The sequence below is a fragment of the Cherax quadricarinatus genome, chromosome 49 (genome assembly GCF_038502225.1).
Source record: "Cherax quadricarinatus isolate ZL_2023a chromosome 49, ASM3850222v1, whole genome shotgun sequence".
Lineage (NCBI taxonomy): Eukaryota > Metazoa > Arthropoda > Malacostraca > Decapoda > Parastacidae > Cherax > Cherax quadricarinatus.
The window spans coordinates 6,014,804-6,033,696 of NC_091340.1; the positions used below are offsets into that span (position 1 = coordinate 6,014,804).

The 18,893-nt window shown below is 37.8% G+C and overlaps 1 protein-coding gene across 4 annotated transcripts in view; it reads right to left on the reverse strand.

Annotated features, from left to right (window-relative positions):
- Positions 1-18,893, reverse strand: part of Etl1 (SWI/SNF-related, matrix-associated actin-dependent regulator of chromatin, subfamily a, containing DEAD/H box 1) — a 96,931-nt gene that overhangs the window by 11,354 nt on the left and 66,684 nt on the right. For all 4 annotated transcript variants that reach the window (XM_070095147.1, XM_070095149.1, XM_070095148.1 and 1 more), the window contains 6 exons: positions 16,621-16,758; positions 15,833-15,940; positions 12,741-12,851; positions 7,634-7,782; positions 5,356-5,500; positions 1,463-1,556 (listed from right to left, as the gene is read on the reverse strand). In XM_070095147.1, coding sequence (XP_069951248.1) covers positions 1,463-1,556; positions 5,356-5,500; positions 7,634-7,782; positions 12,741-12,851; positions 15,833-15,940; positions 16,621-16,758 — 745 coding nt within the window. The remainder of the gene's footprint in view (positions 1-1,462; positions 1,557-5,355; positions 5,501-7,633; positions 7,783-12,740; positions 12,852-15,832; positions 15,941-16,620; positions 16,759-18,893) is intronic.

The window sequence follows — 18,893 nt, forward strand, 5'->3', positions numbered from 1 at the left end:
TTATTTATTATTTTTCTACATAAATATGCAAGGCTGTGCATACAAACTGACATATACAAAAATATATTCACAACTAATCCACAATTTGGAGAGCAAATTTGAGACACCGTTGAGATACATCCTGAACTATTATTATTTAGTCATGATTTGATAATGGTCTAAAGGTTCCTTTCCAAACTGTGGGATGGCTGTAAATTGTTCCAGCCACAGTACTGTAGCTTTCATTCTACATCAATATACAGTGGAACCTTGGTATACGACCAGCTCCCTACTTGAACAAACCTCAGCACATGACCAAACAAATACAACCTGCCAGAACTTCACTGTAAGCTATTTCATGTTTCTTCACATTTTTTTTTTTGTATCATTTGTATAAATAAGTCACCATGGGGCCTATGAAGATTAGTGATAACAGTCAATCAAACAGAAAATTGGTTGGGAAGAACTTGTTCAATACTCAAACAGAGCAGCACTCGAACAGCCTTCTGGAATGAATTAAGGTTGCATACCGAGGTTCCACTGTATACACTTTTTCTTTTTTTAACACAAACTATAACTATTGTGTCAAAAATCTGCAGTGTTTGTATTTTTTACTTTAACACTAAGACAATTGTGCAACAGCTGGGTATCTTTATTTCTTATACGTTTTGATCATTCTGCAGGTGAAAATAAAGATTCTCAACTGCTGCACGTGTTACTCATCCACTTGTTGGTCTGGTATACTATTAATATAATGACACAATAACAATGCCTGATTAAATCTTTCTCATGCACCTGAGACACACCTGCAACTAGGTTTTCAGTCTTCCTACTCTCAAAGCTCAGCCTGGAAGAAAGACTTCATTGTAGACTACTTGGTCTACTAGACTGCTGGCAACAACAGGTTGGTAGACCAAGAGACATCACAACCTGACTGATCTGGCACTTTTTTCTAGAAGATTTCTAGTACAAATGAACTCAAAGTTTTTTGTCAGAAGTTTTCATTACTTTTTATAGAGGAAAAATACTATATTGTTTAAAAAATTTTTTTTACTCTAGTTAAGATGTTGGATTCAACTATACTATCAGCAATGTCTAGTATACATAAGTACGTGTGAGCACAAAATCAATGTGGCCACTGATTACCCAAGTGATCTGGAAACAAATACAGGAATCCCCTCACTTCATGTAAATTCACTATAATGTGATGCTCCATTGCAAGTGGTAATTCTGTATGTGAAATACACATTCACTAAGTGATTGGCACATTTTGTAAAGCATACCGAAGGTTATTATTATACAGAATTAAATGTTGATGACCTAATGGCCGTAGACCTAAAACACATTTACTGCAGGCTGAGATTATGACATTCCCGGGATAAAACGTTAAGTGTCCAAATGATCATAATGTATTTTCTGATATAATTTTAAATTTGGTGAAAGTGTTAATTAAACAATGATGGTTATATAATATATCTCATACCTTCTTCCTTTAGTTTTGGTAGTAGAATGTCTAGTTGCTGAAATTTTCCAGAGTCAAGAATCATCTCATCTGGCAGACGGTGAGTCTTGATGGACTGAGAAAAAATAAAAGTAAGTTCAAGTTCAAATGAACCCTTCTTATTCCTAATTCATAATAAGTGTGAAATACATCTTGTATAATGGAATAAGACAGGGAAACATTGCTAGATTTTGTTATCACTATGTAATTAACAAAGAGTTGGGTACCAGCACACAGATGATGAATCTAATTTTGTTGAAAAAGAGTTGTGAAAGGAAAATGAGGTTTCTTCTGTATCATTTAAATATCTTATGCCTAATTCACATTATTCATCTGGATGACTTGTCACAGAAAGTTCTCATTCACTTAACTCCTCAAATTGTATACACACACATATGCAGCCCCCTACATTAAGAATAAAATCTCATCTTTCCTTACTGCCATTCACACCCCTCCCTATCCAAGTCCACTTGGCCTACAATCATTCTTCCCCCACCTTTAACTGCCCTCCCCTCACTCAACAAAGCCTCCGCCATCCATGTATGCACTGAAAAAAAGCCCCCTCTACCTACCTCCCCATAAGCTAAGCACAGTCCCTAAAAACTTCAACCTACATCCCATCAGTATTCATATCTACACCATATCCCAACCCACAGTAGGTAGTAGGTTGGTAGACAGCAACCGCCCAGGGAGGTACTACCGTCCTGCCAAGTGAGTGTAAAACTGAAGCCTGTAATTGTTTTACACGATGGTAGGATTGCTGGTGTCTTCTTTTTTCTGTCTCATACACATGCAAGATTTCAGGTATGTCTTGCTACTTCTACTTACACTTAGGTCACACTACACATACATGTACAAGCATATATATACACACCCCTTTGGGTTTTCTTCTATTTTCTTTCTAGTTCTTGTTCTTGTTTATTTCCTCTTACCTCCATGGGGAAGTGGAACAGAATTCTTCCTCCGTAAGCCATGCGTGTTGTAAGAGGCGACTAAAATGCCGGGAGCAAGGGGCTAGTAACCCCTTCTCCTGTATATATTACTAAATGTAAAAGGAGAAACTTTCGTTTTTCCTTTTGGGCCACCCCGCCTCGGTCGGATACGGCCGGTGTGTTGAAAGAAAGATCCCAACCCACACTACATCCCAAATCATCCCATTTGTATGACCTAGCCAACCACCACTAACAGCCCATTCATTCAGTCTCTCACTCATCAAATGGGATACCCATAGATAAATGTTGTAGTTCAGAGGGTCATTTGAATCATGAAGCCTGAGTACTACTGGCAGAATGACAGCTGTTGAATGAATGATGGTGAATACATCTTCTTTGAGTCAACCTACTTTGGTGAGAAACAGCCAGTGCAATGGAAAAAAAATTGCTAAGAAAAAAGGATGAAGACAGACTTCCTAGAATGTTAGCTAAAAAAAAATATATATGGGAGACAGAGCAAATCTGTTCCAATAAGCATCAATATGCCTACGGTAATGACAGTGTAAATAATGCCTGTGTTATTCACAGGAATAACAACAATCACTTGAGGAGGTAGAATGATGCCAAACTTATAATCAAGGAAGATTTACATAAATGCCATTGTTGAGAATATGCAGCTGTGCAGAACACAGGAAGCTTTAATATCTCCAGTGTTTTGGCTAAACTGATTTTAGATCATTAGGACCCAGCTGTTAAGTGATGCCATTAACAATTATGTGCAGTCTGTCTACACTAAAATTTACCTCCATACTACTACCACACATTTCCTTGTTTTATTGTCTGTAATGAATTAACCCTTAAACTGTCCAAACGTATTTCTACGATTGTACTGCTAGTGCTCCAAACGTAGATCTATGTTTTATTTTTCCTGCCTCCAAATTTGGCATAATTGACCTGAGATTGCCTGGTCAGTATAGAATGGGTCTTAACACTCAGTGTGCACAGCATTAAAAAAATATGGGACCACTTAGTACCTTGTGGGAGCACCAGTTCAATTGATAGCCAGGTAGAGCAAATAGCGTGGCAAACACCAGTGATTCACTGATGTCATGTCGTATTAACACGACATTTTTAAGAGGAAAGTGATGGATGAGGTCACAAGTGTTCGAGGAAATATCAAAACTTCGATAATAACCCATGTGTAACATTTGTGCAACATCCTTTCATTTTTTATACCACTGGCTGTCTCTCTGTCTGTCTGTCTGTATCTTTGTCTATTTGTCTATATCTCTGTATCTGTGTATATCTCTGGCATTCTGTCTATATCTCTGTCTGTCTATATCTTTGTCTATCTGTCTCTCTCTCACATGTACACCTACATACAGTTATTATACATAGTGTAAATTACCTAGGATAACTCCAAAATTCCAGGCAAAGTTCTATAGAGTGCTTGTAGATATAAGACAATAAGCATGACTGGCAACTCAGTGGCAAGTAATAAGCATTTTCATTTCATCAGGAATCAGAAGTGGCTACTGCATCATGTGTAATACCTGTTGGTTGATGAGCCGCTCTCTAAGACTGAGAGACAAGCAGACGGAAAGACGCACACACAGGCAGACAGAAAGACTGAGATACACAGGCAGACAAAGACAGACAGACACAGACACACAGACACACACACACACACACACACACACACACACACACACACACACACACACACACACACACAGGCAGACATAAAGACCAAGGCACACAGGCAGATAGAAAGACCGAGACACACAGGCAGACAAAAAGACAGACACACAGGCAGACAAAAAGACAGACACACACAGGAAGACAGAAAGACAGACAGATACACAGGCAGACAAAAAGACAGATAAGCAGTGCTAGACAGACATAGCTAGATAGACAGACAAACAGACATACATGATTGTGTGTAACAGTCATCATCAAGAGTCACTCCACTGCTTACCCTGTCAGCCGTTTAGTGACACTCATCATAAACACCATGCTGAGACCTATAAATATTTTGTACATATTTCTAGACAATAGTAAGTGACCAAGGCAGGTGAAAATGCACACCTGTCAATGTGATTGTGACTATTTGAGTACTATTTCAGTACTTAATATTAGTGTCAGAACAAAGATTGGCTATGAAATCACAAGAACTATTATAAATTGTAATTATCAGAACATAAAAATTATATAAATTAAAATAAAAATGAGAAAAAAAGGTATATTGGCAACACTTCTGCAAGCGGCAGGACTCTATGTTGCCGTCAGGTGAGCATCCAGCACCAACTTCGCAGTCTTGTATCTCAGTACATACTGGTCCTAAAAATTTTTTTGGTCTTATAACACATAGAAAATTGTTCTCTTTAATAAAAATTTTTTTTTTTTTCAAAATATTTGGAGCGCTGCGCAAGTGAACGTAGATCTACGTTTGGAGAGTTTAAGGATTAATGAAGGCTCTGGTGGGTGAAACATTCTCACACTAAAGCTACTTAACACTGCATAAGTGTCTCTTTTAAAAAGATATAAATTAAACAAGAAATAAAGAGGTTGCTGTACATTTTGACTTCTAACTGAGGTCCTCTTCACTAACAGAGTGAAATTGAAACAATGACATATGATTAATATACTTTTGACAGGTTTATGAGTTTCCCTATTTCTGCAGCCCAGCCCTGGGTCAGGCTTGTTTGGTGAATTAAATGACATTTCTTATTTTCTTACAAGTACACTTGCAATATTTATTTTTTACATTGGGCATATCCCACTAGGTGGGGAAGACTCAAAAAAGAAACGCATTCACCACTGATAATTCAATAATTGTCTTACCAGAAGTTCACAGACATCACAATTCAAATCATCCTTGCAAAGAATAATTCACATGAACAGTGATAAAATCTTAAAAAAAAAAAAAAGGGAGAGCCTCACATGATAGATGCCACAAGTAGTATGTATTTCAAAATCTGACATGACGGCGATATCCTCCACAATGTACTGTAATACGGACTCACGATGAGTGGTTTTCTTTAGAATCTTGGCTATCTCCTTTACCTTACCATCATCATAATATTTTCTGAAAGAAAGCAGTGGTATTTACATGACAAGCATAAAATTAATCACTAATTCAATAAAATAGTATATAATACTCCTCAAATTAGTCTTTGGATCGTTTGATAAGAACAGGTTTTCTATTGAAGATAGGGGGGTCATTATAAATACCATTTATTCTGGGTTGGATACTGAACATGAAGTAGATTATTACGATAATTATGTGGAAGCACTAAACCTGTAGAGGTTATACAATGCCTGAGGAATAAGAGGCAATCAAGTTTCATCCAAGATGCGGGCAGCTCCAGTTACTTCACTGACGAGAAGCTTCCATTTTACATCATTGTGCAGTGGTGTTAAGACACATTAGGTTGATTACACAATGTTGATCACAGTAGAAAAGATATTGAACTTTAAATGAAGATACATACATTCAATATACAGTACAGGTCGGCTATCAGTAATCCAGTTCCACCAGTAATTTTGGCTAGCATATTTTTAAATTTCCAGGGTCATCACACCAACCTGCCACTACTATTTAGTGATGCTACTTGCTGGGTAAGTCTTTCCAATTTCTTTTTTTCCATTTATTGTTATAATCTGCTCACTTTTAGCCCTGGCCATGGTTCCAACAAATAAAAGAAATGCTTCTTATTGTGTAAAGCACATACACCGTACATTGTCCATAAAAGATAAGGTGGCTTTGAAGCCAGTGTTGGTTGCCATGAGCTCAGCTCACTCAGAAAAGCTGTGACCGGTAAATTTGGGCCTACATATGAGAGAATAGGTCTGTGTGGTAAGTGTGCACAATATAAAAAAAATCCTGCAGCACGCAGTGCATAATGAGAACAAAACTGCTAGTGTTTAAGGTGTAAAATCGAGTTTGCGGTGTACTTTCGTATGGTTTTTATAGTCGCATTCTCTTTTTTTTTAATCTCATTTGATAGAATGGAAGATATATTACAGAAATATATATGATTTTGATTGGTTTCACGACAGAAAGTACCTTGAAATTGAGCTCAAACTAGCAGAAATGTTTGATTTTTGCCAATGTTCAAGAGTAAGCAAATGATGTCACTCTCTAATACATGTCCAACTGGCCAGTCTAATACGCAGTCATGAATGGCTTGACATTCTTTATACATTTATTACAATAATGCAGTAGTCTATGTAACAGTAAATCTTCTATTTTTTGTGTGAATAAAAATTCAAAATGGAAAGTAAGCATAATATAAGAGGGGCCTGGAGACATGAGTAATGAACAGAGAAAATGTTATTCTAGTGCCAGGAATGTCTGCACTGTTTATTCTGGACCCTATTTTGAAATTAGCACCTCTTGAAATTTGCGTGAAATTGGCCAAATTACCGTTTTCTGACCACTTTACTGGGTAGTTGAAATAGGTAAATGGGTGGTTTCTTGTACTCAGTCAACAGAATAGAAGGAGTACTAGCAAAATAGCTATGAGTTTGGTAGACTGGAACAATGGAATGTGCCAAAAGTAGGGTGTAAAGTGGGTGAAATCACCGATGAGTAAATATCGCCATTGGGTCAAGTGTATTCTAACCTAACCAATCTGTAATCCAGCAAAATCACTAATGCAGCACCCTACAGGTTCCGATGGTGCTGAATTAGTGACGGTCAACCTGTATTATATATACACCTACCCTCATTCGTATACTAATGTGTCCTCTTCTTGAAAAATGTATTGCCTTGTACCAAATTCTTTCTAAGCACAATTCAATTACATATCACCATTATCATTTACACTTGACATTCCAGTGTTTCCCATTTCAGCATTAAGGTCTCTGAAAAATATTTTCTCACTTATCTCAAAACTTCCTACACATACACTTCAAGTCTCACTATTCTTGAATGTAAATATTTACATCACTTCTTTGCTCATCACAATTGTTTGTTCAACTATATTGGTATTCCTTTAATTTTTTTTCTCTCAGACACACCTGACTTAATTTTCTTAAACAAACCGACAGGTAGACTTATTAAATTTCCATTAGGATGTGTGTATGCATATACCTTCAATACCACTGATGAGTTCCAAGAGTTTTTGTACTCCCAGAGGCAACCTTAGGCCAGGCTTGTCTGGTGCTCTCCCAGTTGCCTATATGGACATTAGTTCCCTACATTACTTGTACTAACCTTATTAATAAGGGATGGTTGGCTATCTTGCGAAGAGTGGTCACCATGTTGCTACTGCCATCCCTGTCCTTGTTCTTTACTGTAGTTCTGGTACCCTCCAGATCATCTACTTCTGTTAGCTCTTTTAAATCTAGCTGCTCCAGCTCTAACTAAAAAAAATGATGTCAGTGGTTAATTGCATATATAACGATATAAATACTGTACTTCTATCTATTAATTTTTCAACTTTACTTCTTTTCCAACAAAAAAGCAGCAACAACAAAAATCCTTGTTTTCCTCTTCCAACAGCAAAAAATTGAAAGTCGTGTACACAAACTTCTTGAAAGTTTGGCTGTTACCTAATTCCACATGAAGAGCAGACTTTTATGAATGTTAATTATTTATTTTTAAGTTACATTCTTAATAGTTCTTGGTCTTATTACTTTTCCTTTTATATCCATGGGGAAGTGGAATAAGAATCTTTCCTCCATAAGCAATGCGTGTTGTAAAAGTCAACTAAAATGCCGGGAACAATAGGCTAGTAACCCCTTTTCCTGTAATAATTACTAAAAAGAATAAGAAGAAAATTGTCAAAGTGGGAAATCTGAATGTGTGTGGATGTTGTGCAAATGATAAGAGAGAGATGATTGTGGATGTTATGAATGAGAAGAAGCTGGATGTCCTGGCTTTAAGTGAAACAAAGCTGAAGGGGGTGGGAAAGTTTCAGTGGAGAGGAATAAATGGGATTATGACAGGGGTTTCAAATAGAGTTAGAGCTAAAGAAGGACTAGCAATAATGTTGAAGGATAAGTTATGGCAGGAAAAGAGGGACTATAAATGTATTAATTCAAGGATTATGTGGAGTAAAGTAAAGGTTGGATGTGAAAAGTGGGTTATAGTAAGCATATATGCACCTTGAGAAGAGAGAAGTGTAGAGGAGAGACAGAGATTTTGGGAAATGTTGAGTGAATGTGTGGGGAGTTTTGAACCAAGTGTGAGAGTAATGGTGGTTGGGGATTTCAGTGCTAAAGTGGGCAAAAATGTTGTGGAGGGATTAGTAGGAAAATTTTGGGTGCCAGGGGTAAATGAAAATGGGGAGCCTTTAATTGAGCTATGTGTAGAAAGAGGTTTGGTAATAAGTAATACATATTTTATGAAGAAGAGGATAAATTGATATACAAGGCATGATACAGCACATAATGAAAGTAGTTTGTTAGGTTATGTATTGGTTAATAAAAGGTTGATGGGTAGGCTCCAGGATGTACACGTTTATAGAGGGGCAACTGATATATCGAATCATTATTTAGTTGTAGCTACAGTTAGAGTAAGAGGTAGATGGGAAACGAGGAAAATGGCAACAACAAGCAAGAGGGAGGTGAAAGTATATAAACTAAGGGAGGAGGAAGTTTGGGTGAGATCTAAGCAACTATTGGCAGAAAGGTGGGCTGGTACAAGTATGAGTAGTAGGGAGGTTGAAGAGGGTTGGAAGAGTTTTAAAAATGCAGTATTAGAATGTGGGGCAGAAGTTTGTGGTTATAGGAGGGTGGGTGCAGGAGGAAAGAGGAGTGATTGGTGGAATGAAGAAGTAAAGGGTGTGATAAAAGAGAAAAAGTTAGCTTATGAGAGGTTTTTACAAAGCAGAAGTGTTATAAGAAGAGTAGAGTATATGGAGAGTAAAAGAAAGGTGAAGAGAGTGGTGAGAGAGTGCAATAGGAGAGCAGATGATAGAGTGGGAGAGGCACTGTCAAGAAATTTTAATGAAAATAAGAAAAATTTTTGGAGCTAGTTAAACAAGTTAAGAAAGCCTAGAGAATGAATGGATTTGTCAGTTAAAAACAGATAGGGGAGTTAGCAGATGGGGAGATGGAGATTTTGGGTAGATGGCAAAAATATTTTGAGGAACTTTTAAATGTTAACAAAGAAAGGGAATTTCATGCACTGGAAAATGAAAAAGGAGAGCAGAATAACCCTGGAACAGGTGGAAGGACAAGCACACCCCCCAGAAACACCTGCAGAAGGACTCCAGCCACGACACCCCAAGGCAACTGAACAATCCAAACCAACCATCACACACCGATCCCTCTGTTCCCACCCCCCACACCACGAACCCTACCCCTACAGCAACCCCCTATGGGAGCTCTTCCTCCACCTCCACTGCAACCCCCCACAGACCCCCACCAGGGCTCCTGCTCTCCCAACCCCAGTATTCCCCCAGGACCACAGTTACATTATTAGAACAGAAGTTGAAGGTTTGGTACACAAATGCGGATGGATTTACGAATAAATATGAGGAATGGCAAGAAAGAATCAATGAGAAGTCCCCAGACATCATAGCAGTTACAGAAACAAAACTCACGGAGACAATAACAGATGCAATCTTCCCACCAGGATACCAGATCATGAGGAAAGATAGAAGGGGCAGAGGGGGAGGAGGGGTTGCTCTGCTCGTAAAAAAACAATGGAAATTCGAGAAAATGGGAGGCATAGACGAGACAGGAGAAAGGGACTACACAGTAGATACACTTCAGTCTGGGGAGCACAAGGTGGTCATTGCAGTGATGTATAATCCACCACAGAACTGCTTGAGGCCAAGAGAGGAATATGAAGAGAGCAACAGAGCAATGGTGGACACACTTGCTGAGGTGGCAAGAAGAGCTCACTCCAGCAGAGCAAAGTTGCTGGTTATGGTGGATTTCAACCACAGGGAGATTGACTGGGAAAACCTGGAGCCACATGGGGGTCCCAAAACTTGGAGAGCCAAGATGTTGGATGTGGTGCTGGAAAACCTCATGCACCAACATGTTAAGGACACTACCAGAGTGAGAGGGGAGGATGAACCAGCAAGATTGGACCTTGTGTTCACCCTGGGCAGTTCAGACGTTGAGGACATCACATACGAGAGTCTCCTAGAAGCTAGTGACCACGTGGTTCTGTGCTTTGAATACATAGTAGAGTTGCAAGTGGAGAGAGTAACAGGAGTTGAATGGGAAAAGCCAGACTATAAAAGAGGAGACTACATAGGGTTGAGGAACTTCCTGCAGGAGGTTCCTTGGGACAGAGAACTGGCAGGAAAGCCAGTAAACGAAATGATGGAATATGTAACAACAAAATGCAAGGAGGCAGTGGATAGGTTTATTCCCCAGGGGAACAGAAACAATGGGAAGACCAGAACGAGCCCCTGGTTTACCCAACGGTGTAAGGTGGCAAAAACAAAGTGCAATAGAGAATGGAAAAGTACAGAAAGCAGAGAACACATGAAAATAGGGAGATTAGTCGCAGAGCCAGGAATGAGTATGCACAGGTAAGGAGGGATTAGAGAAGGAGCAGAGATGCTGTGCATGCCCCTAACCACAATCTTCAACACATCCCTTGAAACTGGGCAACTACCTGAGAAATGGAAGACAGCATATGTAGTCCCCATATTTAAGAAAGGAAACAGAAATGAGGCACTAAACTACAGACCTGTGTCTCTGACATGTATTGTGTGCAAGGTCATGGAGAAGATTATCAGGAGGAGAGTGGTGGAACACCTGGAACGGAACAAGATTATAAATGAAAACCAGCATGGGTTCATGGAAGGCAAATCCTGTGTCACAAACCTTCTGGATTTTATGACAAGGTAACAGAAGTAAGACACGAGAGAGAGGGGTGGGTTGACTGCATTTTCCTAGACTGCAGGAAGGCCTTTGACACAGTTCCCCACAAGAGATTAGTGCAGAAGCTGGAGGATCAGGCACATATAACAGGGATGGCACTGCAATGGATCAAGGAATACCTGACAGGGAGGCAACAACGAGTCATGCTACGTGAAGAGGTATCACAGTGGGCGCCTGTGACAAGCGGGGTCCCACAGGGGTCAGTTCTAGGACCAGTGCTATTTTTGATATATGCGAATGACATGATGGAAGGAATAGACTCTGAAGTGTCCCTATTCGCAGATGATGTGAAGCTGATGAGAAGAATTAAATCGGATGAGGATGAGGCAGGACTGCAAAGAGACCTGGACAGGCTGGACATGTGGTCCAGAAACTGGCTTCTCGAATTCAACCCTGCCAAATGCAAAGTCATGAAGATTGGGGAGGGGCAAAGAAGACTGCAGACAGAGTATAGGCTAGGTGGACAAAGACTACAGACCTCACTCAGGGAGAAAGACCTTGGGGTGACCATAACACCAAGCACGTCACCGGAGGCACACATCAACCAAATAACTGCTGCAGCATACGGGCGCCTGGCAAACCTGAGAATAGCGTTCCGATACCTTAATAAGGAATCATTCAACACACTGTACACTGTGTATGTTAGGCCCATACTGGAGTATGCAGCACCAGTCTGGAACCCACACCTGGTCAAGCACGTCAAGAAGTTAGAGAAAGTACAAAGGTTTGCAACAAGGCTAGTCCCAGAGCTCAGGGGAATGTCGTACAAGGAAAGGTTGAGGGAAATTGGACTGATGACACTGAAGGACAGAAGGGTCAGGGGAGACAAGATAACGACATACAAGATACTGCAGGGAATAGACAAGGTGGACAGAGATAGGATGTTCCAGAGAGGGGACACAGAAACAAGGGGTCATGACTCAGACGAGTCATAGGGACGTTAAGAAGTATTTCTTCAGTCATAGAGTCGTCAGGAAGTGGAATAGCCTAGCAAGTGAAGTAGTGGAGGCAGGAACCATACATAGTTTTAAGAAGAGGTATGACAACGCTCAGGAAGCAGAGAGGGAGAGGACCTAGTAGCGATCAGCGAAGAGGCGGGGCCAGGAGCCGAGTCTCGACCCCTGCAACTACAATTAGGCGAGTACAATTAGGCGAGTACACACACACACACATACACACAAACACACACAGTCATGAGAATATAAATGCTTTTTTCATCTTGTTACATTAATAATTTTATCATATTATATTAAAAAGCAAGTATTAAACCTGGAAGGGTCACAGAGCTCATAATATTTTGAAATATTTCTATATAGTAATATATTTCCTACTAAATCCTCCAAAAATTTATTAATCTGATTACTTTTTTAAATAATGTATACAATTTATAGTGCATATGAGTAGTTTATTTGTTAGCTAGAATATATATTTAAGTTTGAGATATCAGAAAATATGGTCAAATTAAAACTTACTTCATGCTGCTGTGCTCTTTTACTTAGCACAGACACTGTGTCTGAGTATATATCCTGCTGGCGTTTTGACATTGGAACACGTATAACTTCATCATGTTTGGCTGGTAAATCCTGAAAAGATATATTTAGAAATAATATTACTTGGTGACAACACTTTTGTTTGAACAATACAAATCTTTTTTTAGGTTTATGAAAAATTTTGAAAGCATTTAAAATATGTACACAGTATTTTTTATTTGTTGATGATTGTAGGGATCATCAACTCTGTAGCCCAGTTTAACACCAAGCCTCCTAGATGGGAAAGAAAATATTGCAGGAACAAAAGCTATTGAGAAACCCACTTATCAGTAAAACTGATTTCAGCCAAAGGCTCAACATCAAAGCCAGAAATACTGTTCATTTAAGCAATACTGAAGCAGCATTCCAAAACAGAGAGAGGGGAAGAGGAACATGTAAAAAGTTGAGTCAATCAGTTGTCTTTGTTCATTTTCATCTAATGTGAAAATCATTGCCACCAAATTTAACTGAATTTCAGAGTAAACACTCAATTATTTTGCCTCTTCTCTCAGAACATGTAAATATTCACATATCTTAAATACTGTATATCCTTAAGCCACTAAGATATCAAAAGACTTGAGACAGTTGCCAGGTTTCTCTCATTAGTGCAGCTAAGTCTTCAGCAAGAGCTTGTATGTAGTGAATGACTAACAGGTAACAAATTATTATTGTAAAAAACATGTAGCTGAGACTACCTTTTATCAGATGAAATTTCACCTTAAACAGGCCTTCTTTAAGTCTATCCAATAATGCAGATATGACAAATCATTATTTAGGACAAAATGTGGTCTAACCATAAAGGTTCACTCTACCAGGGGTGTAAAATGTGCTTAATACAAATGTGTGTTAAAAAAAATGTGCTTAATACAGGCAAGGTGTTACTTAACTAGTGACCTTAGCATGAGAAAACTAACAATGCAAAGTATCTAATATTGCATAATGAATTTCTCGTAAATAGTAAACTTTCAAAGACTGATCTCGGTTAATAAAAAAGAAAACAAATTGAAAAATGAGGATGAGTTCCTGTGCGAGACCTTACCAGAGAGAATAAGGTTATTACTCTCATTAATAATATTTTTTTAACCCTTTGATTGTTTCGGTCGTATATATACTTCTCACGAGCCACCATTTTTGACGTATATATATACTCATAAATTCTAGCGGCTTCAAATCAAGCAGGAGAAAGCTGGTAGGCCCACATGTGAGAGAATGGGTCTGTGTGGTCAGTGTGCACCATATAAAAGAAATCCTGCAGCACGCAGTGCATAATGAGAAAAAAAAAACTCAAACCGTTTTTTTTAATTAAAATGCCGAATTTGTGGTCTATTTTTGTAGAGTATTTATGGTTGTGTTCTCATTTTCTTGGTCTCATTTGTTAGAATGGAAAACATATTATAGAAATAGAGGTGATTTTTGATTGGTTTTACTATGAAAAGAACCTTGAAATGGAGCTCAAAGTAGGGGAAATGTTTGATTTTTGCCGATGTTCAAAAGTAAACAAATGATTTCATTTTCCAATAAATATCCAAGTAGCCATTCTAATATGCAGTCATGAATGGGTTGACATTATTTATACAATTATTACAATATTGCAGTAGTCTGCATAACAGTAAATCTTCTATTTTTTGTTTGAATAAAAATTCAAAATAGAAAGCAAGTGTAATATCAGAGGGGCCTGGAGATATGACTGATGAACAAAGAAAATGTTATTTTAGAGCCAGGAATGTCTGCATTGTTCATTCTGGACCCTATTTTGAAATTGTCATATTTTTTTCATTTTTGTGAAATTGGCCAAATTGCAAATTTCTGACCACGTTATTGGGTAGTTGAAATCAGTAAATGAGGAGTTTCTTGTACTCAATCAATAGAAAACATGGAGTTCTAAAGAAACAGCTATGAGTTTGGTTGACTAGAACAATGGAATTAGCCGAAAATAGGGCTCAAAGTGGGCGAAATCGCCAATTCGTAAATATCGCAGAGGTTGCTAACTTCGCGAGAGCGTAATTCCATCAGTTTTCCATCAAATTTCGTTCTTATGGTGTCATTACAATTAGGAAAAGATTCTGTATCATTTCATTAGAAAAAATCATTTTTTTTTCGGAAATTCTGCGACACCAAGAGACACCTCAGAATTTGGGGTTGCGACAGTCAAGGGGTTAATACATTGGCCATCTCCTACCTAAGCAGGGTGACCCAAAAAAGAAGACATGAAAGGTATTCTTTTTAGATTAAGAAATTTATACAAAAGGGGTTACTAGCCCCTTGCTCCTGATATTTTAGTTGCCTTTTACAACATATATGGCTTATGGAAGGAAGGATTCTTCTCCACTTCTTCATGGAGATAAAGAAGTGGAAAAGAATCATTATTATTATTATAATCATGGGGAGCCTAGGTAGTAGGTAGTAGGAACCTAGGTAGACAGAAACCGCCCAGGGAGGTACTACCGTCCTGCCAAGCAAGTGTAAAACGAAAGCCTGTAATTGTTTTACATGATGGTAGGATTGCTGGTGTCTTTTTTTTGTCTCATAAACATGCAAGATTTCAGGTACGTCTTGCTGCTTCTACTTACACTGAGGTCACGCTGCACATGCATGTACAAGCATATATATACATAACCCTATGGGTTTTCTTCTATTTTCTTACTAGTTCTTGTTCTTGTTTATTTCCTCTTATCTCCATGGGGAAGTGGAAGAGAATTCCTCTGTAAGCCATGTGTGTCGTAAGAGGCAACTAAAATGCCAGGAGCAAGGGGCTAGTAACCCCTTCTCCTGTATACATTACTAAAGTTAAAATGAGAAACTTTTGGATATGGCCGATTTGTTGAAAGAAGAATAAGAATCGTGGGGAAGCATTAAACCCTTAGATTTTATGGAGCACCTGGGACTAAGGCAATCAAGTGTGATACAAGAGGGTGGCTGTACTTCCTTGAATCAAGAGCCTTTCACCAACATCTAGGTACTGATCTCAAAGAGTATTACCTTCTGAATCTTTGCTTATTAGTGTGGAGAACAACAAGACAAAAATTTGGCTGTACCTTTAAAACATCACATTTCAATCTTCTTAAGAAGAAGGGCTTCATTATACGTTTGGCTTGCTGAATCCTCTCTCGTTCAAACTTTCCTTTACTCTCACCATCCGATTTCTGAAAAAAAGTAATAAATAAAACTTTATAATAAAGAACTAAAAGAAAAAATTCAAAAGTTATATTTTCCCACTTATAATCAATAATGTGTACACCATTCATTTTAGCAATAACTTAAACATCAAGGAATGGTTTACTAAACTAGCCCTCTCCAATTATATAGGCAAAAATAGAAAAAAAGAAAGAATTTGGTACAGTACTGCTTTCATGTAACATTCACAGAACGAAAATAAACTAACTGTTTTCTTCAGTAGCACTAAAGGTATACAGTACAATAATTGCTGTCCCATTGGCAAATCATCATTGGCTTAAGTAAACTAATACAGGAGTCCTTGCCTTGTGAACACCCTAAGTTATGATACTCCACACTCACCAATATGGTCTGCATGATAAATAATCGTTTAATGAATTCCAATTTTCAGCAATGAACACGAGTGACAATCATTTGTTTTCATTTTCCTTATGATAATATGGACTCATAAGTTAAAAACACCTGGAGTGCAACTTGTTCATATGTTAGGAACTTTCGTAACACCCTGAAAGACAATTTTTTTTACATAATCTAGAAAATGGAAGAGAATGATAGTGTATCGAAGCTTAAAAAAATAAAAGCTAATTACCTAAAAATAGCAATTTTGGTAGAGATATTATAAAAATTTCTCCCAATATTGAAAACTTACTGGAAACATGGAGAATACTCTTTTTAATTCTTCTTTTTTACTGTCAAACAACTGTGGCATTACGAAGATAAGAATGGACATAAGCTCCACCAAGTTATTTTGTAGAGGAGTACCAGTCAACAAAACACGACGCTGGGCCTGTATTATGATAAAGGAAAAAAATAAAATATTTTAAATAATCTTATAAGCTAATCACAGTGTCCCCTGACATATACTGTATATAATTTTCATTCATAATCAGTGCACTGTTCAGAGCAAAAACAAAAATACTGTAACTGCAAAAGAATACTTGTGCTTCTGCGCAAAATTATTAGAAAAGGAATCAGCAAAGTTAAAAATACAGAAAAAATAAAAACTGGAAGAGGTGAAGTGAAGACAAATAAAAAAAAAATTAAAGCTTGAAAATGTGGAAACAATTTATCTTGTATCTAAGGGAGCTTGGATATGAGAGTAAGGTATGGGTGAGTCTGATGGTAAAGCTTCATGACTATGAATATTGGAGAAAGGAAGTAGAATTGAAAATATAAGTGAGTAGCTTCTTACTGTTATGCTAAATGAGATTTGCATTTGATGAATGTGTTTTTTTTTAGCAAAAAGCTAATTTTATAATGTGTATGAAGGAAAATTAATGAAGGTAAATGTGATTAAAATAAAACAAAATACAGTAGAGTAAATTCCTTATAACACATTGTCAGATTCTCATGAAGAAAAAGTGACTTAAAGAAGAAAACACTTTCACCATCAATCATTTTCTAGCAAAAGCACATGGACATCACAAATCAATCCACCATGTTAAAGTTCAGATAAAATGATAAATTAGTTTTGAAGGAAGTATAGTAAAAACACAAAGATCTTAATTAAGGAATATAAGCGGCCTTTTTCAAATTTCAAATTAACAAAAGATTTATTGCAGTATACAGATTTTTTATGAAGTTATTCAATGGTAAAGTATCAGATTCTATAAACACCTTTTCCTGTAGTTTAAGAATAAGAGTAACAAAAATTTTTTTAACACACCTGCTGTCTTCCACAAAGGCAGGATAATCCAAAACAGAAGAAATTAAAGTTTTTCTTCATTTTGCATTTAGAAATTTATACAGTAGAAGAGGTTACTAGCCCCTTGCTCCTGACATTTGACTTGCCTCTTACAACATGCATGGCTTACAGAGGAAGGATTCAAATAAAATGTCAAACTACCTAATTTAGAGTATAATATGGACTTTTAAATGATGCTTTTGCAAACTTATTATATTATTTTTATTATCTTTATATAGCCGGACTTGAGTCCTGGAAATGGGAAGTACAATGCCTGCACTCTAAAGGAAGGGTTCGAGATATTAGCAGTTTGGAGGGATATGTTTGTGTATCTTTATAGGTATATGCTTCTAAGCTGTTGTGTTCTGAGCACCTCTGCAAAAACAGTGATTATGTGTGAGTGAGGTATCAACCATTATACCAGAGAGGTTGCCACAGTCAGCAAACAATAATTATATTAAATAATGGCAGGAGGAAAGAGGAGTGATTGGTGGAATGATGAAGTAAAGGGTGTGATAGAGAAAAATGTAGCTTATGAGAGGTTTTTACAAAGCATAAGTGTTATAAGAAGAGCAGAGTATATGGAGAGAAAAAGAAAGGTGAAGAGAGTGGTGAGAGAGTGTAAAAGGAGAGCAGATGATAGAGTGGGAGGGGCACTGTCAAGAAATTTTGCTGAAAATTAATAAAAAATTTTGGAGTAAGATAAACAAGTTAAGAAAGCCTAGGGAACAGCTGACTTTGACAATTAAAAATAGAGTAGGGGAGTTAGGTGATGGGGAACTGGAGGTATTGGGTAGATGGTGAAAATATTTTGAGGAACTTTTAAATGTCGATGAAGAGAGGGAGGCGGTAATTTCATGCACTGGCAAGGGAGGTATAACATCTTTTAGGAGCGAAGAAGAGCAGGATATGAGCGTGGGGGAGGTGCATGAGGCATTACATAGAATGAAAGGGGGTAAAGCAGCTGGAACTGATGGGATCATGACAGAAATGTTAAAAGCAGGGGGGGATATAGTGTTGGAGTGGTTGGTATTTTTGTTTAACCCCTTAACTGTCTAAACGTAGATCTACGTTCTTACCGCTAGCGCTCCATATGTAGATCTACGTTTTATTTTTCCTGCTTCCAAATTTGGCACGATTGACCTAAGATGCCTGGTCAGCATAGAATGGGTCTTAACCTTCGGTGTGCGCTGTATTAAAAAATCTGGGACCATTTAGTACCTTGTGGGAGCACCAGT